This window comes from Amphibalanus amphitrite, unplaced genomic scaffold (genome assembly GCF_019059575.1).
Source record: "Amphibalanus amphitrite isolate SeventyFive unplaced genomic scaffold, NRLGWU_Aamphi_draft 000068F_arrow, whole genome shotgun sequence".
Classification (NCBI taxonomy): domain Eukaryota; kingdom Metazoa; phylum Arthropoda; class Thecostraca; order Balanomorpha; family Balanidae; genus Amphibalanus; species Amphibalanus amphitrite.
In genome coordinates, this window is record NW_024881564.1 from 306030 (window position 1) to 332143 (window position 26114).

General features: G+C 45.7%; 2 protein-coding genes across 9 annotated transcripts; both read left to right on the top strand.

Annotated features, from left to right (window-relative positions):
• The first annotated feature begins 1854 nt into the window (after positions 1–1854).
• Positions 1855–19176, top strand: LOC122378960 (lysine--tRNA ligase-like). 2 transcript variants are annotated; one of them, XM_043360678.1, is made up of 11 exons: positions 1901–2084; positions 3212–3375; positions 4726–4873; positions 5236–5478; positions 6227–6430; positions 6654–6739; positions 11464–11623; positions 11888–12050; positions 12513–12985; positions 13364–13507; positions 18947–19176. In XM_043360678.1, exons 2-11 carry the CDS (start codon positions 3212–3214, stop codon positions 19031–19033), a joined length of 1872 nt encoding a protein of 623 aa, XP_043216613.1. In that variant the 5' UTR covers positions 1901–2084; the 3' UTR covers positions 19034–19176. The 2 variants fall into 2 exon arrangements, with proteins under 2 accessions (XP_043216614.1, XP_043216613.1); XM_043360679.1 differs by lacking the exon at positions 3212–3375 and having other exon boundaries at positions 1855–2084.
• A 1213-nt stretch (positions 19177–20389) lies between these two features.
• Positions 20390–23042, top strand: LOC122378962 (general transcription factor IIF subunit 2-like). Of its 7 annotated transcripts, none has more exons than XM_043360682.1 (3): positions 20626–20710; positions 21223–21224; positions 21679–23042. In XM_043360682.1, the coding sequence occupies exon 3, from the start codon at positions 21733–21735 to the stop codon at positions 22501–22503; it is 771 nt and encodes a 256-aa protein (XP_043216617.1). In that variant the 5' UTR covers positions 20626–20710; positions 21223–21224; positions 21679–21732; the 3' UTR covers positions 22504–23042. The 7 variants fall into 7 exon arrangements, with proteins under 7 accessions (XP_043216619.1, XP_043216617.1, XP_043216623.1 ...); XM_043360688.1 differs by having other exon boundaries at positions 20652–20669; XM_043360683.1 differs by having other exon boundaries at positions 20697–20950.
• Positions 23043–26114: the final 3072 nt, after the last annotated feature.

Genomic DNA, 26114 nt, shown 5'->3' on the forward strand with positions numbered 1-26114 from the left:
CAAATTGATGCCCGGTAAGGTACCCAAAATTTGGCGGCGCTGCACGCTGCCGTTTTCTCGCTATTTAAGAAAAACGACAAGGGGGCCAAAATGCCCCCTCCCATCTTGGCGCGGGTTAATCACCATAACATTTCTCTCATCAAGGCGCGTGGTCTCCAGTTCATCAATGATATATAGGATGACCGAAAGGTCAAACTGAAAATTTGACCCCAGGTCAAGGTCACAACTTGACCCAAAAAGGTCATGTGCATATCAATTGATTAGTCTTAGCTAGTAAGATAAACACGATGAACTTGTCCTGGAACCTGTGTCTCGCTTCAATCCCGTGTTTCGGTGGCGGCCCCGGTAGCGGTTGCGCAAAAGGTTTTTTTTTTTTGCTTCCGCAACTCGCAACTCCGCAACTTTTTTGGGCTCGGTAGCCGATCCGTAACTCCGCTACCAAGAGGGTAGTCTGCAAGTTGCGGAGTTGCTGAGTTGCGGACTGAAGTTGCGCAATGCCCAGCTCTGCTTTTATGGGTAGGGGAGACCCGGGAGGTATGGGCCGGTTTTGTGAAAAGGCATTTTTCTTCCAGTGGGCAGTGGCTAGACCCGGTTTTTCACTCTGTGCATGTGAAATTGCCTTTCGCCTACAACGTGTGCCTGATATTAGGCATCTGGGACCAACTATTTTGTCTCGAGATAACTTTCAATAACTCATGCGCTTTTTCGATCCATCAAAATACACCGGGAGGTATGGGCCATGGCCCAGGAGGTATGGGCCGGTGCCATGTTTCATATTCTTTTCTCGACAATGAGAATATACTCGTAGCTGGTATCTACCTTGATCTATCTTAGAGCCCAGGAACCGCATAAGCGGCCAACAGCTTACTTCATGGGGGTCACTTGGGTCCATATGTATTTTGGTAAACTCAAGCATACACCATGAAATTAGATCAATAATATTTTTCTGTTCGAATGAAATTTGAAGTTAAATTTTCGACCTTGCGCGACAAAAATAAAACATGTTGACGGAGATATTCAATGAAATCAACATCTTTATTTATTTAGGATCAACGGGGGTGGGTGGCCCGAACCTCCCGGTTAGGACGCCAGAATGTGCGTAGCCTCTCAGCTCATAATCTTGCAAGAAAGCTTCAAATTGTCTATCCAGTCTTAATTTGCATGCTTTAAACTTTATGTTAGCGATGGTCTGACATCATAAAACGAGCCTGGTTCAAATTTATCACGAATTTTCTGTATGTACCGTATTTTACTCGAAGAGGGCAAAAACGCTTTATCACCGCTCATTGCCAAAGAAGACTGAGGAAGATTTTGAAAATCACGTGGGATGTAATCACTGAATGGCTGCTACCAGTTAACGCCGTCAAATGTGTAAAAATACGCAACACTTCTTCAAAACTGCGATGGCCCATACCTCCAGGGGGCCCATACCTCCCGGGTCTCCCCTATCAGGTATAAGGAGTGTGGGAGCGAGCGAAGCCTTATTACTTCTCAGCATTAGGCAGATTTAGCTATTGCATTAGGTTTATCAATATAGTTTTTAATTAGCTGCCACTTTTTCTTTTCATGCCGGCGCAGTTGTTACAATTCTAACGCATAGCTTTCATCAAAGCTATGTAAATTTTCATCCTTACTTCTATTCAAAATGATAATTGACGTCATTGGCTTTTTTCTTTTTTGTGTAAAATTAATTAAAAAACTGTGAAGCAACATTAGTGTTAGGTGTTTAAGGTGAAAATAAATTATTTTAAAGATAGTTAGCCCGGTTGGCTTCTTTGTTTTGTTCATCCAGTGATGTAACTTTTCATTTTCCACAAAAAGCACTAGTTTTACCAATGACGTCAATAATATTTACAGCTTTAATTTTTCTCACTAGCAATGCATTCGCTGATTCCGCTTTTCTCCCCCTTGTGTTTGTTGTATGCGATCTCTCCAAGATTCTCTGTGTAGTTTTGTGTGGGTTGCCATGGGTGTTATACTTGAGTGTTTTCATTTTATAATTTAATTTCGTTATTGGTTTTGCTTGCGCTTTAGTATTTATACAAGATGGGCGATCCAGCAGAGGGAGAAAAGCTGTCAAAGAAGTAAGTTGTGAAATTTAAGCCCATCATTTCCCTCGTTTTACATCAGAACCATATGTTGATCATGATGCATTCACATGATGTTCGATAGCTAAGTGCTTATGTTTATTATGTTTTGTCATTTTATCATAAGCTTTTGCATAAAAATTGAAGATTTTGTTTGGTTGGGTTGCGGTGTTATCCCATTCAGGGTATATTGTGGCGTCGCAATCATGTTAAGGTGATAAATCTATAAGTCAGAAATAATGTTGTTCAACTATACATAATGACAAAGTTTTTAATATCATATGACTTAATGACTTTGCATTCAGTGATCAAGATGTATATGTGATACCAAAGTCCTGTACGTTTGTGTGAGTGAATAGCATCGTAATTTTTAGACAACCTATCCATTGTGGATAACACGCAATTTAATTCAGAAGTACTTTTGGTCTCTGCTCAACATGGTCTGCAATTTAATTTACAATTTATTGATAATATTACTAAGTGCTCGAGCGAGGAACATATTAAATATAATTAGATAAATAAAAGATGTTGACCTTTTCCTCGACATCAAAAATGTAAAAAGCCGAACAATATATTTAAAAAAAAAAACGGTGAGCTTTCGGCCACTGGCCTTTATCAAACCAACGTGCTAACGTACAATTTATTGACATTAAGTTTACCTGCTTATTGATTTTGGTCTTGTGATGAACTTTCAAAGCTGGGTGTTTTAGCCAATAGGGGTACCTAGCCATGTTAGATGCTTTGAGAAAACCTTCAAGTACCTATAATTGCCAGCTCAAACTTTGCAAGCCATGAACTTTGTAGACAACTGACCTAAAACTAAACCTGCGGCATTGCCTAATGGCAGATGTGAACCATGTGACTTTTTGGAATGTCTATATTCTTACATTAGGACGGCTTTCTGATATTTTCAAAGTATTTTCCTTGATCCTGGCTTCTGAAATTTTTAGTGAAAAGTTCCAATAATTATTGGAAATCTGGTACCTAAAACAATTCTTAAGTCTAGGTATGGCAACATTTTTGTTTGTTATGCCTGATATTAGCATTGATGGCTACTATTGTTTGTTAAGCTTAAAAACACTCATAACACAGCCATAATCAGATCCCGTGATGGCGTGTTGCAGATGCCATTGAAAATGTCTTGCCGACTGGGGATGTCTACTTGGTGTCGCCTGAGGCAGATGCACAGGGTGGCTGGCTGGGGTCGGATGGTTGCGGGGTTGTCTGGCTCCACTGACCTGCATTGCCGCCCTGTTGACCTGCAGCGCCGGCTCCTGGCCACCACCAGGTGAGCCAGCAGCGGCAATTCGGCCCTGTTTTATGGCACACCATTATCAGATGTTGATGTTTTGGCTCCCACAGAAAGATGAGAAAAATTACCAAATTAAAAATTATTTGCTTGCATTTCCACCATAACAAAAATGCCAGACATTGTAGTGGCTTGTAGCGGTGTGCCGTGAAACAGGCAACAGGTCGATTTGTCAGCTGATTCTACAGACGCACCTGTAGGTATCCCGTACTCGGTTTTCGCTGCATTTGCTGGAATCTTCCGTACAGAAACACAGTTTGGCAAACCTTTGAGGCTCGGTTTCGTACATGTTTAGGGAATGCATTTTGTGGCTAGGAGGAGTTGTATTTTGCAATGATTTGGTCAGGCGGCGATCGGCTCTTCGGCTCATGCCAGTGACTGATAGTAGGAACATTTTCCATGTCGTGGCTCAGATAAAGGAGCATAAACCCGCTGGTTGTGAAAGTCGGTCCCGAGCAGCTGTTCTGGCGCTCGATATGCTATAGTCACCTCGGGGATGGTTAGCTGTTGGTGCCAGCAACCAGGGCTATTTTAGTCAGCTAATTGAAACGAGCTATGTCTGCCTTTGATTGGAATGCTAAACTTTGTCATCACATTACATACACATGATTCAGCCCGGGACCGGGCTGACGAAGGGGGCCGGGTCCTGCACAAGCTCTACCTCGCACGGGCTCGGGTTGTGTAATTCCATCCATTCAAGCGCTCGAGCTCACTTCATCAGTTCACCTTTACATCACTTCATCTTGTTATTGACTAAAATGTTTGTAGTGCAAATTTGCGAAGGTGAATGCCATGATTTTCAGTCAACCATGTCTCTGGTAAAGTTGATTTTCTCATTGTATCTCACATTTTCACATTCAGTCAGCCAGCGAATGGCACCTTCCCTCCCGGTCCCGGGTCCCACGTCTTCCCGGGACTGTGACCGCAAACCATCCGCCGTATCCGGCCCTCTCACCGCCACGTCAGTCGTCACGGTCGCCTGACCGGCGACTGAGCGCAATGAGCAAATCGATCGGATGTCAGTTGCGCTGTCGATCCGGGTTTCGGCTCACTTCGCTCTCTGAGCTGTGAATAAGCTTTCCCTTCTCTTCGCAAAACGAGATTTGATTCGCAAATCAAAGATGTGCAATGAATCGTGAACCATCACTGCTGACGGGCTGATGTCAATGAATTATAGCTGTCTTGTATTTAACAGTTAGATAAAAACATTACGCACCACGGTCCTAGCAGTAACAACTAGGCTGACCTTGACCATCGTTATTTTTGCAGCAGCATGGTAAGGTAATGCCTCCAAACCTAACCGTGCTTCCGACCCTCTCCGTCCGGCAGTGAGCTGAAACGGCGACAGAAACAGGCGAAGAAGGAGCAGGAGCGGCTGGAGAAGGAGAAGGAGCGGGGGGCGCAGCGTCCGCCGGCCGCCGCCGGAGCCGAGGCCGCCAAGTCGTCAGCCGCCGCCGAGGGCGAGCTCACCGCAAATGTACGTGTCCGGCGGTCATTAACGGGAAGCTTCCGCCGCTGCCGGTGGTAAAGTGTTCCGAGAAACATTCGGGAATGCTCCGAGAAGCGTTCAGCAGTGTTCCGGTGAAATACGAGCTTGTAGGATTGGGAGGAAGCGTAGTTGAGTTGCTAATTGGGCTTTCAGTCGCCTTATTCAAAAGTTCGTATATGGCTATGCGGTCCAAATTAACCACATAGGTGGTTTACGATATACAAATAATCGTGTATCACTGCAAGATGCATCCATAGATTACCTTTATTTCCGTGATCCTGGGCATCTTGTCTTCGTAGCTTAACAGTTCCGATGTTTCACCTTACGCTTCCGTCTCGCTGTGTCATCAGGAGTACTACAAGATGCGGGTGGCGGGCGTCACGACGGCCAAGGAGGCCGGCCAGAACCCGTTCCCGCACAAGTTCCACGTCACCACCAGCCTACAGGAGTTCATCAGCTCGTACGGCAGCATCGAGGACGGCTCGGTGGTGGAGGACGTCACCGTCTCGGTGGCCGGCCGAGTGCACTCCATCCGCGAGAGCAGCGCCAAACTGCGCTTCTACGACCTGCGCGGCGAGGGCGTCAAAATTCAGGTGAGCTGCTGGAGCGCAAGCGTAGTTTTCTTAGGATTGCGAAGTGGCTTGATCAATAAGGTGTATGGAACGAAGGTAAAATAAGCGGAGTTTGCAGATGCTGCGAAGCAATTGCCTACATTTCGGCTTACATCACAGGTACACAGAAAATAAGTTTCCATGATAAGTTGTAAAAAGATGAGAATGCGACCGAAACCAGTAATAGAGTTCGTTGCAGAGAACAGCAGGGTCTTATTCTACTAGCCCTCCAGACCTCGTGCCCGGCATCTGCCAGTAACTGCAGGCCCTAGGCGCGGTGGCGGACCGGGTCACCCCGGCCCCGCCGACCCTGGCGGCCTTCAGGCTATCAGAGGGTGACATCCTGGGTCGTTGGGTGCTGTGCAGCTGTCGTGTGGGTTGGTCTGTCACCGCTGACTGGGCTTTCCCGTATCAGTCGCTATAATTTATGGATACCATTCTAGGTGCCTTTGAAACGAGAAAGGCTTGCTAGAGCATGCATGTATGCATGGCTACAGGCTTGGATCATGTGCGGAAATCACTTCTTATTTACACCTATGCAATATGCATATTGCATTCCTAGGAACTTACCTACGTTGTTATAAGGAGGGGCTTTTTATAAGACGCAATGATTCTTGACGTAGACGTAAAAGATACTCAGCGTCTTTTTATCTGTATCATTCACAATAAGTATCAAAGCAAAGCTGATCGATAAGTTTCGCCCACTAACTCTGTCTTCTGCACACCCCAGATAATGGCCAACTACAAGCTGTACGGGTGTCCGGACGAGTTCGCTGCCGACACGGACAAGCTGCGGCGCGGCGACATTGTCGGCGTCACCGGCCACCCGGCCAAGACCAAGAAGGGCGAGCTGTCCGTGGTGCCGCAGCAGCTGCAGGTCCTCACGCCCTGCCTGCACATGCTGCCCTCCATGCACTACGGCCTCAAAGATAAGGTGAGAGGACGAAGCAATTGGCCGCACAATGACACCAGTGCTTGTCTGAAAGTAAGTCGTGATGCGCCTAAGTCACAAAGTAAAAGTGTTCCCTATTATTGGACTATTTTCATAGACGAGTCTCGTTTCCAATCCCTTGACAATTGTTTACCTTATTCGTGTGGTTATTGAAGCTCGTGTTTACGTTAGCATCCGACGATGATGGGTTTTGTTTACGTTCCAGGAAACGAGGTATAGGCAGCGATATCTCGACCTTATCATGAACGACGATGTGCGGAACAAGTTCTTTGTCCGAGCCAAGATCATCAGGTAAGTGATAAATGTGTTGGAAAATGATGATATTAAGCAGTAAGCACTATGCTAAATATGAATATCAACGTATTAATATTGAAATATTCTGATCTCTTACCTCTGTCTTGAAACGCTATTTCATGTCATTTATTCGGCAGTCAAAATAGGATGCTATTCATTGTAGGTATTGCGCCCTTGATTTCTTATACTAGTGTTGAGTATCCATGACAGGTTGGATGATGATGTAAATAATAAACCAAATTATTACAAATGCATTCAAATATATTCAAAAAGACACACAAAGCTTTCGGTTCATAGAACCTTGATCACTGTGCAAATGAGTATAACAATCGCTGTAACCGTCTAAAAATTCTTTGAAATTAATCAGCCGCGTGTTTTCTTCGTCTGCTGGTCTACCACCGATTTTGCTGCCATTGACGACCATGTGATAAATCCGCTCCTACTGTTAAACGTATCACGTGTGATGATGTGGGCTGCTTCCAGGACCTTCCTTGTACCTTTCTTTATATTGTTTTCTAATATCTTCGTACCGTCCCAGTCAGGTAAGTGGTTATACTTTTCTATATGCAGTACTATTGCATTTGATGTTCGGTGAAATTTTACATCGCTTCTGTGTTCCTTCAAACGAACTTCCACCCCTCTTCCCGTCTCCCCAACGTACGTTCTTTGGCACCCTTTGCATGGTATTTCGTAAACTACACTTTTTTCATCACTGGTATCTTTTTTGGTTTCATGGTGCTTGACTAAATCTTGAGTTTTCTTTCCTGTTACTGTAGCTACTTTGATATCTGACTTTTCAAGTGCTCGTACTATGATATCAATATTTTTCGAATTTGGGACCGAAATCCATCTCTTTCTTTTGTTGGCTTTTCTTCTCGTGTCATCTTCGTGTGCTTTGTTCGCACGTTGTTCGTCTCTTCTGTTGGCATCGTCGCCGTTTGCTTGGTTCGTACGTTGTTCGAGTCTTCTGTTGGTGTCATCGTTTTGCGCTTGGTTCGTTTCTTGTTCGTATCTTCTGTTTTGTTCGTTTCTTCGATTTTTTATTTTTTCGGCTTTTTCTTTTTGTTTGATTAAAAATCCTCTGGGATATTTCAGTTTTTCGAACGAAGTATAAATATGATTGAACTCTTCCTGAATGAATTCATCGCTGCAGATTCTTAGCGCTCTGAGAAAGAAACCGATAACTATTCCGCTTTTCGTCCTTTGACTGTGTGCTGAGTAAAAGTGCACATAATCCTCTTTGTTTGTCGGTTTTCTGTGGACTTTGAATTTGAAGCCTGAGGCTGACTTTACGATGCATGTATCTAAAAAGGCCATCTTTTCTTCTTGTTCTTCTTCAACTGTAAATTGTATGTTTGGATGAACAGCATTCAGTTTGATCAGCGTTTCAGAAATGTCAGTTTCTTTCGGAATGATTGCTAGTACGTCGTCTACGTATCTAAGCCAAGTAGAGTCGTCACCAATAATTTTGAGAAAATGTTCTTCTTCGAGTACTTCCATAAAAAGACATGCTGCTACTGGGCTTAATGGGGACCCCATTGCAAGCCCACTGTGTTGGACGTATTCATTTCCTTTGTATGAAAAGCAGTTGAATTTCATGCATATTTTGACAAGTTCTAGGTAGTCGTTTTTCGGAAGAGGTAGTTCGTCGTCGGCCATGCGTTCGACTACTTTTCCTATCGCCTCTAATGCATCGTCAACTGGGACATTTGTGAATAAAGACTTAACGTCAAAACTTGCTATCTTTTTGTCACTTACGTCTGTCACTTCACTAATTTTGTCCATCATCTCCGACGTGTTCTTGATGTGGGTGTCACTTATGGAACCAAGAGATCTAGAAAGAGGTTTGGCTAGCACTTTGGCTAGCCTGTGAGGTGCGCTTCCGATTCCAGACGTTATAGGTCGCATCGGCATCCCTTCTTTGTGGACTTTTGGTAAGCCTTTCATTTTAGGTAGAGTTGGCGCTTCTTCGAGTAAATGGTACAGTTTCTTTCCTCGTTCTGATTTTTTAAGGATTTTTCTCACATTTTTGTTGAAACTTTCTCCTTGGGTTTTGCCGTGCCCTGGTTTCATCTTTCTGTAGCTTGTTTCATCATCGAGCATTTCTTCCATTTTCTCGTCGTACTTTTTCGTGTCCATGATTATTATTCCCCCTCCTTTGTCCGCTTGTGTCACAACTATGTTTTTATCGTACTTAAGAAGCATGTACGATGCATGTAGCGATGCATGAAGCATGTAGCGAAAGCGTACTTAGAAGAAGCATGCTCTGAAATCAAAGATAATATATATATTTTAAACGAACAAAGAAGAGGGATACGACTGACGAAGACACACGAAGCGAAGCTGAAACGAATGAACACCGAACAACAAAAACGCCTACAAAGAAAACTGAACGATCTCTGCAAGAACAGCAAATGGAAAGACGCCGGAAACATCGACATTGTGCGAAACTTATCATCCCGACAACTCACAGACGATGAAAAAGAAGCTCTTGCGCTGGGACTCAAGTTCGATTCTGGTAAAGATAGGTATACATTGGCAGAACACATTGAACGTAACTATAAATTCAACGAAAGTGATGCTGATAAGGGCTTTATTCAAGGCGTGCTAACCTGTTGCAAGGCCTTAGCAGACAATGAGCCAAGCTATTTACCAAGAAGGTACATGAAAGCCTTGAAAGAGTTGGCTAACGATAAAAACATAGTTGTGACACAAGCGGACAAAGGAGGGGGAATAATAATCATGGACACGAAAAAGTACGACGAGAAAATGGAAGAAATGCTCGATGATGAAACAAGCTACAGAAAGATGAAACCAGGGCACGGCAAAACCCAAGGAGAAAGTTTCAACAAAAATGTGAGAAAAATCCTTAAAAAATCAGAACGAGGAAAGAAACTGTACCATTTACTCGAAGAAGCGCCAACTCTACCTAAAATGAAAGGCTTACCAAAAGTCCACAAAGAAGGGATGCCGATGCGACCTATAACGTCTGGAATCGGAAGCGCACCTCACAGGCTAGCCAAAGTGCTAGCCAAACCTCTTTCTAGATCTCTTGGTTCCATAAGTGACACCCACATCAAGAACACGTCGGAGATGATGGACAAAATTAGTGAAGTGACAGACGTAAGTGACAAAAAGATAGCAAGTTTTGACGTTAAGTCTTTATTCACAAATGTCCCAGTTGACGATGCATTAGAGGCGATAGGAAAAGTAGTCGAACGCATGGCCGACGACGAACTACCTCTTCCGAAAAACGACTACCTAGAACTTGTCAAAATATGCATGAAATTCAACTGCTTTTCATACAAAGGAAATGAATACGTCCAACACAGTGGGCTTGCAATGGGGTCCCCATTAAGCCCAGTAGCAGCATGTCTTTTTATGGAAGTACTCGAAGAAGAACATTTTCTCAAAATTATTGGTGACGACTCTACTTGGCTTAGATACGTAGACGACGTACTAGCAATCATTCCGAAAGAAACTGACATTTCTGAAACGCTGATCAAACTGAATGCTGTTCATCCAAACATACAATTTACAGTTGAAGAAGAACAAGAAGAAAAGATGGCCTTTTTAGATACATGCATCGTAAAGTCAGCCTCAGGCTTCAAATTCAAAGTCCACAGAAAACCGACAAACAAAGAGGATTATGTGCACTTTTACTCAGCACACAGTCAAAGGACGAAAAGCGGAATAGTTATCGGTTTCTTTCTCAGAGCGCTAAGAATCTGCAGCGATGAATTCATTCAGGAAGAGTTCAATCATATTTATACTTCGTTCGAAAAACTGAAATATCCCAGAGGATTTTTAATCAAACAAAAAGAAAAAGCCGAAAAAATAAAAAATCGAAGAAACGAACAAAACAGAAGATACGAACAAGAAACGAACCAAGCGCAAAACGATGACACCAACAGAAGACTCGAACAACGTACGAACCAAGCAAACGGCGACGATGCCAACAGAAGAGACGAACAACGTGCGAACAAAGCACACGAAGATGACACGAGAAGAAAAGCCAACAAAAGAAAGAGATGGATTTCGGTCCCAAATTCGAAAAATATTGATATCATAGTACGAGCACTTGAAAAGTCAGATATCAAAGTAGCTACAGTAACAGGAAAGAAAACTCAAGATTTAGTCAAGCACCATGAAACCAAAAAAGATACCAGTGATGAAAAAAGTGTAGTTTACGAAATACCATGCAAAGGGTGCCAAAGAACGTACGTTGGGGAGACGGGAAGAGGGGTGGAAGTTCGTTTGAAGGAACACAGAAGCGATGTAAAATTTCACCGAACATCAAATGCAATAGTACTGCATATAGAAAAGTATAACCACTTACCTGACTGGGACGGTACGAAGATATTAGAAAACAATATAAAGAAAGGTACAAGGAAGGTCCTGGAAGCAGCCCACATCATCACACGTGATACGTTTAACAGTAGGAGCGGATTTATCACATGGTCGTCAATGGCAGCAAAATCGGTGGTAGACCAGCAGACGAAGAAAACACGCGGCTGATTAATTTCAAAGAATTTTTAGACGGTTACAGCGATTGTTATACTCATTTGCACAGTGATCAAGGTTCTATGAACCGAAAGCTTTGTGTGTCTTTTTGAATATATTTGAATGCATTTGTAATAATTTGGTTTATTATTTACATCATCATTCTTATACTAGGCTGGCTGTCTTGCGGCCTCCTTACCTTTTCGTTTTCCGTGCAGCTACCTGCGGAGTTTCCTCGACCAGATGGGCTTCCTGGAGATCGAGACGCCGATGATGAACATGATTGCCGGCGGCGCGACGGCCAAGCCGTTCGAGACGTTCCACAACGAGCTCAGCATGAAGCTCTTCATGCGGATAGCTCCCGAGCTGTATCACAAGGTACACGTGAGGGATTGGGCGGGGAAGCCGGGGCTGGGTGTTGGGCTTTTTGGGATGAGTGAGAGCTTTGCGTGAGAAATCCAAGCCTGGATATCGTTCATCTACTTATGAAGAGAGCTGCTCTTTTTACATTTGGTATGGCGTATGCACTAATATATCTTCGTTAGAGCGTTTAAACTTGCCCATTCTCCACCCATAGCTCGCCGTCAGTGCCGCTAATGCACCTCGCTAACTAACAGCCCTCCGTGTCCGCCCCTTCCCCAGATGCTGGTGGTCGGCGGCCTGGACCGGGTATACGAGATCGGGCGGCAGTTCCGGAACGAGGGCATCGACATGACGCACAATCCCGAGTTCACCACCTGCGAGTTCTACATGGCGTACGCCGACTACAACGACCTGATGGAGATCACCGAGACGCTCGTCTCCGGTGGGTGACGTAACGGAGCAGTGCGGGCGAGGGTGCTGGAGATGCTGGGGAAACCCTTAGCAAAACAGGGAGGCGATGTCATGAATAATAACAGTAAATATATACATTGACGAGTAGTCGCAACTGATCCAGTAAGAGCAGTATGAGCAACAGCTCAGATTGGGTGTAGCAGCAAGGATTATGAAGTGGTCCTAGCTGGGACGTGATCTTCCAATCGGCACGTATTCTGTCCAATCTGTATAACCAGTTTCCTCACTCGATCACTAGGGGAGCTAGTTTTGCAAGCTAGGCGTGATCGCTGGCGTGACGTGCACGCACGGTGATTCGGATGTAGTCTTTCCGCTGCTATGCAGACAGGCGTCAGCTGTGTAATTATACCCAATTATGAAACTACTGTACTCTGTCTCTGACAGCTGCCTGGCTTGCCTCCCCGAGTAACCGCCGATCCGCCCTCACCCCCAGGCATGGTACGCTCAATATTCGGCGGCACCAAGGTCACCTACCACCCTGACGGGCCGGACGGCGAGGCATGGGAGGTGGACTTTGCGCCGCCATTCCGCCGACTACACATGATGCCCGAGCTGGAGAAGGCTCTTGGTGTCTCCCTTCCCGCCGCCACCGAGTTCAACACTGAGGCGGCGCGCGCGGAACTGGACCGATTGTGTGTGAAACACGAGGTGGACTGCGCGGCGCCGCGCACCACCGCCCGCCTCCTGGACAAGCTGGTCGGCGAGTTTCTCGAGGAGACGTGCGTACAGCCCACGTTCATCCTGGATCATCCGCAAATCATGTCGCCGCTGGCTAAGTACCACCGCTCGCAGCCCGGCATCACCGAGCGGTTTGAGCTGTTCGTCTGCAAAAAGGAGGTGTGCAACGCGTACACGGAGCTGAACGATCCGACCACGCAGAGGCAGATGTTCGCCATCCAGGCTAACGTGAGTGACAGGAGTAGGGTCTTGCTAGACGCTCTGCGAGGTGGGTTAGGAGTGTTATGTGGGGTTTTACGGAGTTTGATGGCATGTCTTTGTCTTCTGACATATTAGTAATTTAATGTTCGATCTATGTTTAATGGGTGCGGATACCAAAGAAGGCATGTGGGATGTTGGGCTTTTTGGCTTTTTGGATTCAATGTGTGTGTCACGTCATTGAACTCATGCATTTGCTTTTGGTGGTAGTTCATTTTTCTAACACACAGCAGTCCCTCGAGTAGTCCCTTTATCGGTTTGCGACGACTCTAAAGCCTGAAACTGCAACTTGCCTGGCCCCCTTGCCGCTTCGCCCCGGCCCGACTGACGGCTCTTCTTCCACCACAGGCCAAGGCAGCTGGTGACGACGAGGCACAGCTGATTGACGAGAACTTCTGCACGGCACTGGAGTACGGCCTGCCGCCGACCGGCGGCTGGGGCATGGGCATCGACCGGCTGGCCATGTTCCTCACCGACTCCAACAACATCAAGGTATGGACTCGGAGGATGCATGGGCGAGGAAATGATTGGTGGCGTGCGTGATAATGATTTGCTCTGATCCAAGGATGAGTTTTCTGCGTTTGATTTGGACTTGAGCTATTCACAAAGTGGCGTAAGATTTTCTGTACACGTGAATTTAGCTTCATATGATGGTTTGGTATCAGGTAGGTACAGTCACCAGCAGTTGCTACCCATCACCCCCGGACGGCGGGGGAGCAAGCTACCACCGCCCCTGCGAGACTAGCGCCGCCATGCGCCAAGAAGTGGAAACACCACGTGACTGAGGCCACGTGAGGGCAGGGTCACGTGATGGAGGGGCGGAGCATAGTAGCTTTTGCGCCCGACACTAACTGAAATGCGGCGCTGTGATTGGGCGCCTTTGCATGAATGAAGCCCCGGCGCCAGAATCAGCCGTTCGCCTTATATGGAAAGTGAGCCTTTGCGTTTCACTGTTCTGTATTGGTTTGAGAGCCACGGCACCATACGAATTGTGAGCCCCTTTGAACGGGTCACCGCCCGAGGCACTGAGGCGAGACGGCTGTGCCGGGCAAAGTCTAGCCTGGTGGGAGAGGTGGGCCAGGGAAAGTGCGATCGAGCAGCCACTGGGACGTGGATTGGTATTATCCAACCGCGACAAACGATGTCAGCAGCCTCTTCTCGTGTCATAGACAGTGACTATGAAAAGCTAGACAGACAACGTGGGCACTGGGCAGTGCCCAATCAAAAGCTACTAAACGATCCAGTTAAGAAGTTGGCGAGGTAGCCAGACCAAATAAAAAGTCTTTAATTCAATTTTGGTTGACAAATGACATACAAGCCCGCCGTGATGGACTAAAAAAGGAGCTGAACAGTTCATACAACTTCTAAAAGCTGAACGGTTTAAAAATTCAAAAGTTAAATGTTAAAATTCAGCCTGCATGTTTAAACTCTGGTCCGGCGCTGGCAGGAAGCTTATACACGTATTGCCACTTGCAATTCAACTACGTTGTAATATAACCAAGAGTTCTGTAAGATCAGCAACTGAAAGCCCCGTTGAGGGGGAGGGCGGCGCGAAACGGCCCCCATCTCCTTTTCAGTCGATAACTCCTAAAGTATAGCAAATGTTGCCGCCAAACTTTCAAGACCCCTCCGGGCATCATTTTTACACCTTGTGACCAAATTTTTCCAGAGCTCTTATGAAAGGTTAGTCACAAATGACGTCAGAGGGATGTCATGTTCTGTCATTTTCGACCCAATAAAAGGTTTAGCGGGAAGAGCTGTCACGCTTACAGTTTTGAAGATAACGAAACATATTCAAGATAAAAAAGATGTAAAATAAACAGCGCTACCAAACTGCTAACTCTTATTTCCAAACAAAAATTGATTTTGACCATCAAAACTATAGAAGTATAACACCCCGAAAATACCAACAACTTTCAAAATTAAAACTGAAATATATGTTATAGAACTATCTGCTCTAGATATGCCAATTTGCCAAACTTAAACTCGATAGCTCCATTTTTAGCAAAGTTATGGCAAAAAAAAACTAGGTAGGTACTCAAAATTTATTACGTAAAATTTTCAAATTCAATTTTTAGCCGTTACAGAACACACAGAGCAAGCCAAAGACCTCCATTGGATTTCCTGTGATGAGCTGCATCGAAAAGATACCTACCCCTTTTATGCAAAATATCAACTTTCAAAGTTGACCTTCTTTGATCTGACCTTGACCTGACCTCCACCAGAATGTAACCTAAACTGGCCCCAGTGGTCGTCTAGCCCACACCATTGAATTTTAAATGTATTGGCCATAAATTGGCCATAAAACATGTATCACACGACCCTAGCATAGTTGGGTCCATATTGCGACCCTTAGTGACCTGACCTCTGTGAACTGACCTGGCATCAATGACCTCTTTAGGCAACATATGCATTAGACAACCAACGCTCCATCGATGTTTTTCGATAACATGCCTTTTATTTGATGTGTTAACTGACTGTAACGCATTCCTTAGACTAAATCGGTGAAAAATGCGACCTTTGACCTGACTTGTGACGTCATGGGTTGCACCTAGGTCAACGAAACCTGGTAACAAGGTAGTTCCCTGGTGGGGCTATCGAACGCTCTTTGAATGTTCAAAATCGGTCGGTAATTTTCCGAGATCTCAGGTGGAAGGCGAAACGGCTGCGCCATCCGGTCAGGTGGTAGGGTCCGCCAATAGCCCAAGGGGGCGCGGATTATTTATTCACATACAGTGTCATTTATTTTGAGAACACCTTTCTCACGCCATGACATGGTCCTCGTAATAAAACGAGATGAGGAGAGTGTTTTCACGCCTCCTTATGCACGGCTCTAAGTGTCATTGAGCTATCAACTGTCAGCAGTTTTCGGACAATGAAGTTCTTAGTTCTTACTGAATCCAATTCTATTTCAAACGATTGTCACTGTGCTAGTTTTCTTCTTATACGTTTTTGAAAAAGCGCTGAAGAAGTCTTTGAAAGACGAAACCGGTCCGCGTATTCTTTTTCCAATTGTTTTTTGAATATATTCGCAGACTACTGGCTCTTTACTACAAAATTTGAGAATGTTTGGTATTACTTTGACCCGAACGATGTGCAGCTGAATTTTCCCTCTTGAATAATCATGGACAGCTCGCGAAATCAACTTCAACCTAAACTACCGACAAGCAGAAGAGTATCCGATACAAGCCCACCTCAATCCTCTCACCTTATTCAACCGTTGAAACGTTAAAGGCATTTGTTCAGTCCGAGTCGCTATGTCGACCACCCGCGCCGTGCTGGGGAAGGGGGGCGTTTTTACGACCTTCCCCCTCAGTTTTTCGCGAATATCTCAAAAATGGCGACGCGACGCGTAGCGTCATTCAAGGTCAGGTCACCTGGTAACGTCAAGTGACCACCTCAGAAAAAAATTCGAAAGCTCGCGTAGCTACACCGACTGAGCGATCACTTAAAGTTAAAACGTTCAGTTATTGCTAGGGTAACAGTATGTATAAAATGGATACCTCGGATTTTTTTATGTCTGTGCCTAGGGTCAGGTCAATTTTGCGACTGCTCCATTAGGTATAAGTCAATGGGAGAAATTGAAATGCGCCTCTTTTGGACGAATTTCGCTCTACACCCTCTCAAACATCGGTCCATAGGTAAACATGACACAATGAATCGGAAAATTGCACCTGTGACCCCTGTGTGTGCCCCTGAGGTCATTTTAGGACATAAAAGGTCTTCAGCAGTTTTTTTTTTACTTTTGACAGAGACGTGCTAGAGCGGTGAAAACACCGTTGATCTGAGGTCAAATTTGAGGTCAATCAGAGCGGTGCCCTCTGGGGGCTACACCGTTGATCTGAGGTCAAATTTGAGGACATGTTGGCGAAAGAGCGTTAAAAGAGCTATCGAATGCGCTTTTCCGCGGCGCTGTAGCTCTATTTGTTCCCGAGTTAGCCGTCGGGCGTTGAAAATCGTTGAAATAAACAAAATTTGACCTTTGATGAACCCTGGTGACCTGACCTTTGCTCTGACCTTAAAATAACCGAGTGTTTTCCTCCTTATTTTTGACGCCCTTTCGATTGCCGCTTACCGCGTGTCGCTACGTGGCCCAGGAGCCGAGTTAGACGGAGGGGCGTGAAACGCCCCCCCCCCCCCCCCAGCACTCGACGGAAAGTTCATGCCACCAACACGGCGCGGGTTACTTGTTATGTTAGTTAGCTCCTGTTGTAAGCTGTGGAGTCGTGGACCTGATCTTGAAGGAACTGGGCCTAACATTTTCATAGCAAATGTAAGAAAATGTTTAATAGGTTGTGCAAAAAATAGCATCTCTTTTATGAAACATTTGAGAAACCTTCAACATCATCCCCAGACCCCATTAGTGCCGAGCTACCAACGACGACCATAAAAGCGTCCCCATCCCGTCATAGGCGGCGGAACGGGGAGGGCACCGGGGCACCGCGCCCCCCTTTGATTTTGGCATTTCAAGTTTCAACATTAGCCCTATGAGCGTTGCATGGAAATAATAGGACCAAAAGTCGGCAGTCCCCCCCCCCCCCTTAATTGAAGGTGTTCCGCCGCTATTGCATCCCGTCAACGTGGGTTTATCATAAGGATGCTAAGATTTAATTTCCAACCCGAAGCTGTAATGATGGAAAGCAAATTTACATTTTACATGTGAAACAAGCTGACGCAACTAAATCTAAATATTTCCTCTCTCGCTCCCTCTCACTGATTTACCCATTGCCCTCTTTCTCATTTTACCCTCTCTGGTTTTCCTTTTCTGTCTCTCTTTTTTATCCTCCCGTCCTTATCCCTTCCCTCCAGCCTTTCTTGGCTCTCTCTCTCTCTGTCTCTCTGTCTCTCTGTCTCTCTGTCTCTCTCTCGCTCTCTCTCTCTCTTGCTCTCGCTCTCTCGCTCTCTCTCTCCCTCTCTCTCTCTCTTGCTCTCTCTCTCTCTCTCTCTCTCTCTCTCTCTCTCTCTCTCTCTCTCTCTCTCTCTCTCTCTCTCTCTCTCTCTCTCTCTCTCTCTCTCGCTCTTTCGCTCTCCCTCTTTCGCTCTCCCTCTCTCTTTCTCTCTCTCTTTCTCTCCCTCTCTCCTCTCTCTCTCCTCTCTCTCCCTCTCTCTCTCCCTCTCCCTCTCTCTTTCTTCACCATATTCTCGACTGTCACAGCGCTGTAGGGCTTGTTTCCAGACAGGTCCAGGCGCTCCCCACTCCGCAGGCCCCAGCCCACACGGCCCAACCACTCAAACACCCTCCGGCGGATGACCTCTGACCTCGGTGACCTGACCCCAGCCGACCGATCGCGTCCCTCTCCACGCCTCCGCCCCGCTTCCCCCACTACAGCTGCGTAGTAATTGTAGCGTGTGCAAATGTCACGTGGCATTATTTACTTCTGCGACTTGTTCGGCTGACAAGAGATGGCACTAGGGGTCTGTGGATCAGAGGCGGGGCTAGGTTCTACGACTTCTTGGGGCACACTTTAGGGCAGAAAAGAGGTTTTTTGGCTCCTCATCCCAAAATGCTTCGAATATACAAAAACAAGTTAGATATTCGAAAATCGGAGGACCAAACGGATCGTTTGACGTATCTTGCGCGACTGAGAATTGATCGGTCTTCAAACTACTGAAGAAAAACGAGGTGATTAGTAGCAAGTGCTGGTGACTGTACCTATGTGGTATGATGGCATGGAGAAGAACATCAACAGCGCCGTGTAACACGTGTTCGATCCGCTGTTGGTGCCGGTGTAGTATGAGCGCCACCTACGCGGGAACAGTCTGGCTTCCCAAGTTCTCTCTCTTTTCGACTCGACACTGGCTCGCTCGTATAGACACGATCTTTTGCGCATGATTGCGCCGATGACATACGGCACGGGCCTAATGCATCAGCATAATCACTGATGCTTAAAACACCCAATAACCTGCTCTTCCTACGCACTTTGCCAACAGGAGGTGCTCTTCTTCCCGGCCATGAAGCCAGAGGACAACAAGCCTGCCGACCAGGCGGCGACAGAGGGTGCGGAAACCAAGAGCTAACCTGCGGCCGCGCCGCCACTAGCTCCATGGGTGTTCAGGGCTCGCTCTAGTTATTTATGATCATCTTTGGTTTGCTGTTGACCCCGGGACATGTCTCCGCGTGACGTTTGCAAATAAATTCGTCTTCGGACGAGTCATCCGGATTGAGGAGTCTGGTGTAGTCTGGGTGAGATCTTTTGTATTCCAAAACATAATCCTACATCCTCTGATGGCGGGAGAGGGAGACGGCTGTCCGCCGCCAACCAGTAGTTGAATGATCGAGCTATCACTCATTGCTGACTCAGGCGCGGAGTGAAGACGAAACTTAACACATGTTAGGTTGTGCAATATTGCCCTGGTCAGCCGTTTGGCGACTGTCTGTGGTCAGGTTTTCGTCTCGTTGCCACGGATAGTCAAATACTTTTTTGTGTAAGGTGTTTGGTGGAATCAGTTATACAGTTGGAGTTATGACGGGGGGACCCGTATAAGGCCAAATTACTAGTAGTGCAAATCAAGGTCATTTATAGGGTGCAAGGGCTTATATTCCTTTTTTGTCCCAGAATCGTTATCCTGTCGGGTCCGGCGCTCGAATTTGGTTCCATTCAAATGTCGCGCTTTTCCTATTCGATTTTTGTCTGTAAATATCGGTGGCGTCATTATGTAAAAGAAAATGTCGTTTAAAGGAAGGGTGCCACCTTCCGAAATTTTTGTTCTATGAATCTATTTTACTTATTTGAATTTTTAGACGTGGTTAGCGCGTCCACAATATACAAAAAACCGAAACATTGCATTTAATACATTAGCCAAAAAAAAAATCGTTGTTTATATCACCACTACAACTCAAGGTCGTTTGATGTGGCAGCTAGGACGGCTGGCATATCCTGTTGTCATGGCAACATATCATTCTGCCATTTGCATTGATGGCGCAACTGAGACAAAAAGATGAACAAATAAAAAGGAAGAAGATAACATGATTTGAACTAAGTTGTAGGTAACCAAGTAGGTAACTGTTGGCCATATTTGCCAACAGTTAAAGAACATCAAATAAGTCGAGTAAAGGTTTTTCCTTTACAATGCTTAAGAGATCTATGGAACCCTTCACCCTTCATGCAACTTACTAGAAAAACTTCCCAATTAAAATTTTAAAACTTAAGTGTATACCATAAAGAAAAAATATACCCTTTCAAAATGATAAAACATGCTTCAAAAGTATTACTTTTATACATACCTTTGCTGATTTAATGTTTTATAAAATACCCTTAACACGACGAGGAAATAGTGCTGAAGATTTTTGCCTGCCCGAATGCTGGCAGCAAAACTCGCAAATGATAACTTCACGTGCGGATTCAATGCTGACCGTCTCGAGCATAGGTAAGTGAAGCCGGTTTTTAGGTTCATGTGAGGCTAATCTTGTAAAAACTGCGTTGTGTCCAAAAGGTGGCACCCTTCCTTTAACCCCGTCAAGTTCAGTAACAATTCAATTTTAATGATGGTTTCCCTCTAAGAAATAGCTTTTTCTCTTTAATGAGTAAAAAACGGCCGAACAACGTTTTTAAAATGTATATATCTATGTTTTTAAACGTCATCAAAAAGTCCTGCGCCATTTTGAGTGACTTCCTAATGTTTATAACAACGAATTACAACCGCCTTGTGCATTGTGCTGAATTGCGCGTGATCGGCGTTTTTGGGTTGATTTCGGTAAGGATGATAGTTTCAATTGTTTTTTGATATTTTTGAACAGCTTAAAAAACTTTCCTTTTTTGCCTCTGGTTGAATTTTTCCAATGTGGTGCAGTTTCCAGCCAAATTATGATTAGGCTGGTAATGTACCTACACAGACGGATCGCATTGCAACTTGGCATACCTAAGCTAGAGTATGCTGATTAATTATTTCTTCAAAAATAATAAATGGATAAAGAAAATGTCCAGGACAATCATTGTAAGACATTCCATTTTTAATTTTTCTAGATGTGGTGCAGTATGTATGTTTTTTCTTGGATCAGGATTGCACCACGATTGCACTGCACTGCGTCCCCAGATAGGTAGGTATGCATATTTATTGTGCTACTTCAGATGGGGTGGGTACCATCAACCATTGTAACTAAGAGGTAAAGGATTACAGTTGAGTATAAGGAGCCCTCCTCTTGCACTGGTAGATGGGCTTAAGGACGGAATCTGGACGATCAACATGTAAATAAATTCACTTTTAAGACGTGCTGTAAGTCAAGCCGGTAATGTCAAAACTCCTACCACAGGTTCAGAATGTGCCTGTTAGTATCAGCTTACCTATTTTCTAACAAGTTCTTTCATCAGGCATGCCATTTTTCATTCCAATTCGATTATATGCTTCAATGACTGAATCAAATGCAAGGTGCACAGCAGTCAGCACCAGCTTTTTATTTGGCACATTTGAGCTTGGCTGACAAAATTTAAGAATGTGCTATTTAGACACTGTTTGATTTGGCTGCCTGCTGGCTGAAAAAAAAGTTTTGATTGAATCAGTAGGTACCTGTAAATTGAATTTCATCAAATTAGCTATGCAAGAAATGCATTTGCTTACTTGACTTAAAATATTTAGTTGTTATTGTCTACTGTTCAAAGAAGATCTTTAGGAAACAAAATTTACACTTTTGTGCCCAATGCTCACAATTCAATTTTGTGTTTCAGAAAAAAAAACTTTCAAAAACAATTGGTTGATGCTGCACCACTGCACCTCTCAACATGTCAACCCAAGTTCAGGAGCACTCAGTTGACTGTTCGAACGCGGCCCGCGGCGTGTGGCTGGTCAAAGTACCTAAGTACATCTCTGAGCGCTGGCAGTCGGCGCCCGGTAGCGTCGAGGTCGGCAGGCTCAAGATCACCAAATCGCCGGGCCAGAAGCCGAACGTGTCGTTCTCCCTGAGCGAGGCCGTTCTGGCGATGGAGCGCGAGCCGATCCCCAAGGAGCACCGCTTCGTCGTCAGCAACGTGGGTGGCCAGACGCTGGGCGTGTTCTCGCAGACGCAGCCGAGCGACCGGGATGCCGTGGTGCCCGAGCGGGAGGCGCTTGCCATCGAGGGCAAGGTGATCCAGCGCGCCGAGTGCCGCCCGCTCGGCGACGCCAGCTACATGCAGCTCAAGCGCGACAAGATCAAGCGAGCCGCCCAGCCCGGCCGGCGTCTGAAGACCATTGGCGACGTGGTGCACATCAAACCGGTGGCGAACCACCAGCACAACATCGACCACCAGAAGCGCAAGAAGGAGGTCGGCAAGAAGATGCGTGACGACAAGGAGAAGGTGCTGGCCATGCTGTTCGCCGCGTTCGAGAAGCACCAGTTTTACAACATCAAGGACTTGGTGCGCATCACGATGCAGCCAGTGACATACCTGAAGGAGGTTCTCAGCGAAGTGTGCAACTACAACATGAAGAGTCCGCACCGGAACATGTACGAACTGAAGCCGGAGTACCGTCACTACTCAGAGGAGAAGGAGGAGGAGGAGGGTGATGAGTAGACGGCTCTTCCGGCAATCCAAAATGGAAATTCGCATGGACTCGGCGCACTAATGGTCGCGAAAATGGTGACGTATACTTCGGTCTTGTACTAGAATTAGTGACGCTACTGTAGAGGTTTTTATGTTTCAGGGCAGCAGCCGTAATCATCGACGTGCGTCACGCATGCATAGCGCTGTATTATTTAATGTACAAATTACTTATACTCTTCGCACGTGCGTAGCTGCCACTGCTTGAGTGGATGACACCTTTTGTGTCCACCAATCTCTCTAAGTACAAATTTACTCGTAACAAATATGTTATAAGTGTAAGCATCAAGTACAACGTGCTTATTTTATCATGTTATGGTTATGTTAAAAAGAAGCAGATATTGCTCGCTTCTTTGCTGTCTCAGATGAACGTTTATCACTGATTCTTTGTACCTGCATCATACTCACCCCATTCGCATTTCATTTTGTTGTTTCATGTCGCTCTTAGTAGATAAGCCGCTTTTATACTTGCTGATCTCTCGTGTACAAATATATAGACCTCCGATTTCGAATGAGATTTTTGACAAATGATGTCGTTGTTACAGCATTGGCCAGATCAACTGATCTTTTAGGAAATGGTAGTTTGCGGCAGCTCCCTTCCGAGGCTGCCGCAAACTACGACCTTGCTTTCCGGACACAAATGCTACTACTTGGACGAGGATGGACCTCTGACCTATGGGCTGTGGGCTGTGAGGGAGTTGAAAGTGGTGCGGGCACCTTTGTTGAACCTTTTCAAGGACGCCACAGCGACAGACGTCGCAGGGATACAGGTTTTGGCTACTTCGAACGAATTCCTTTGACCGGGCATGTCCAAATTCTCTCACGTCAAGATAGATCCTCTTTCGCCGCGTGCTGACTGCTGACCTTTTTCAAAGATGTTCGATACGCTTCCTTACTCGCCCGTATTTTTTTTTTTTTTTTTTGTTGCCAGCCGCGAACTTATACCGGGGGGGGGGGGGGATCCGCTAGAGCTTCGCGGAAAAAACAAGCGTGTTGCCCGTGACGAGAGGAAATCGATGATACGCAATTTTAAGGTCCTAGGTCATTGGTTGACCTTCCAGGTCAGGTCAATGACCGAAAAGTCGGGAAAATCGGGACCTGTTTGGCTGTCATGGGGTTTTCGGGGTGCTGATCACGAATATCGTGCTAGTTTTGATCACAGATGCTTTTAGGCCAGGTCTTGTCAGGTCAGGTCAACCAGTAGGGGTTTTGCCGGATATTTGTAGTAAGTGTCAACCGCCTCTGACAGCTTCGTAACATGTTACACAGACACCAAAACTCACGGGTGGAGAATTGTGCTGGACTGGGGGTGCTCGAGCTCTCCCAATTCCACGCCGGCTTGGCTTTGGAGCCGCGGCAGGCGGCGCGGGTCAAGGTCACCGCCAGGCGGCGGCGGATTTGCTGCGCCCGAGCACCCCCGGCTGGGCACAATTCTTCACCTATGCCAAAACTACTTCGTAAATGTTCGAATGGTTTCTAATTTCGAATTCAGCTTCAAAAGCTAGCCTAGAAATATGTCAAACTCGAAAAAGTGAACCGAGGTCATCAAAACGTCAAGGACCTGACCTGACCTTCAGGTGACCTTGAAATCCACCCTAATGCATGGGAGCAACATGTTTGAACGTTTGAAACCACGAAATGCTTGCAAACGTGCTGCTAATGCGAGCCGACATACGCCGAATCGCGATTCCGGCCAAACATGGTCTTGGAAAGTACCTACCTAGGTCAAAGGTCATTTGGGTCAGGGTCATGAACTTTACAGGGTAGGTGTAAAATTGATCAATTCGAGGGTACTGAAAGTTTCGTCGCGATCGGCCGCTTTTTACGCGAGTTATTCGCGAAAACCTTACAGTGGTTCATGGTTGTAGCAGCCCCCCCCCCCCCGTGCCGGCGAGGGTTGATCTTTTATCAATGGCTGAGAGTTACAACGTAGCTTTGCCGAGCATTATGACTTTCTGAGGTGAGGTCGCCTGACGTGACCTAGTGACCTGGCTGAAAGACCTGGGACATGTGAAGAAAAGATGCATGATACAGTGCAGGTCTAAAACGGTGACGCGACGCGCCTCCTTTTCTTAAATATTCGCGAAAACCCTCATGTGGGGTGTTTCACCCCCACCAGCAGGGTGCGAGTGCCGGCCGAGGGGGAGCGGGACGCGGGTGCCGCCCCCGCCCCCCTAGTTTTTTTTTCGCGATAGCTCCAAACACGCCGGCGATGGAGAGCTGAAACTGGACATACCTGAATTTTGATTCAAGCCGGATCTTTTGACACCAAACGCATTTTCAGGTCAGGTCAGTGACCTATGGCGTCATAAGTGAACCTCTACAGTCTACATGGTCCTCAGATGTCGCAACTGTCAATGGGGAAAATGAAAACTGCCATTTTTGTGCCGGGAACTATCTCAAACTACCTCAAGCACACGGAATCGTGATTAATGATTTCATGCACTCCTTGCAAGAGCTGAATCTCCACTTTTGCATTGTTGACCCTGTGTGACGTCATTTACGATGCCACTTATCCCGCGCCCCGTTGGGCTCTGCCGAGCAACGCGCCCTATTGGGGGGGGGGGGCAATTTGCCCCCCCCCCTACGATCTCGAGAAACACTCAACCTAGCGACAAGCGGCAAACGGTGTTGGATAGCCCTATCAGGGAACTACATTGTGACCCAATTTTATTGACCTAGGTCAAACCGATGACGTCACAGGTCAGGTCAAAGGTCGAATTTTCACCGTTTACAGGCATTTCAAGAAATGCGTTGTACAATCGAGTAAAATGCATTTCATTGAAAATCATCGATGGGGAAATGTTCTTTAAACACATATTTTGCTATTTGAGGTCACTGATACCAGTTCAGGTCACAGAGGTCAGGTCACTGGGGGGTCACAATATGAAAGTGTCGTGTAATACATGTTTTATGGTCCATTTTACATGACAAATGCGATTATGTGGGCCAGGCAGCCTTTGGGGACAGCTTAGGTCACGTTTTGGTCAAGGTCAGGTCAAATTAGGTCAAATTTCAAAATTGATATTTTAGCATGAAATGGGTGACGGCTACCCCATATTCGATGCAGCTAGTCACGGAGAGTTCAATGGCGATCTTTGTTTTGCCCTACGTGGTCTAGAATCGCTAAAAATTGAGTTCAAAAATTTGACGTCATCCTTTTTGAACAGTTTTTTCGCTATAACTTGGCCAAGAAACCAGATATCGATCTGAACTTTGGTATGTATATAGAAGAGCGCAGAGACTAGGTATCACATATATTCCGCTTTTTTCGAAATTCGGATTTTTTTATTTTTTTTTTAAGTTTTTCTAAAAAAAATCAATTTTTTGTATTTCTGGGGGTCAAAAACCCAAAATTTTGAAAATCCGAGATAACAGTTTTGTAGCGCCGCTTTTTGTCTGCTAGATCATATAAAGAACTTTGAAATTGCTTGGTAATTGTAGATTTGGTGAGCGTTTCAAGATTGCATGTTTTTTGCTCATTTTTGCTCGAACACGACCTCAGTTTGACCTGAATGAATAACTCCTGACCTAAGGTGACCTTCAGGCATCGGTAGGATTGCACTGAAAGAAAAGTACACCTT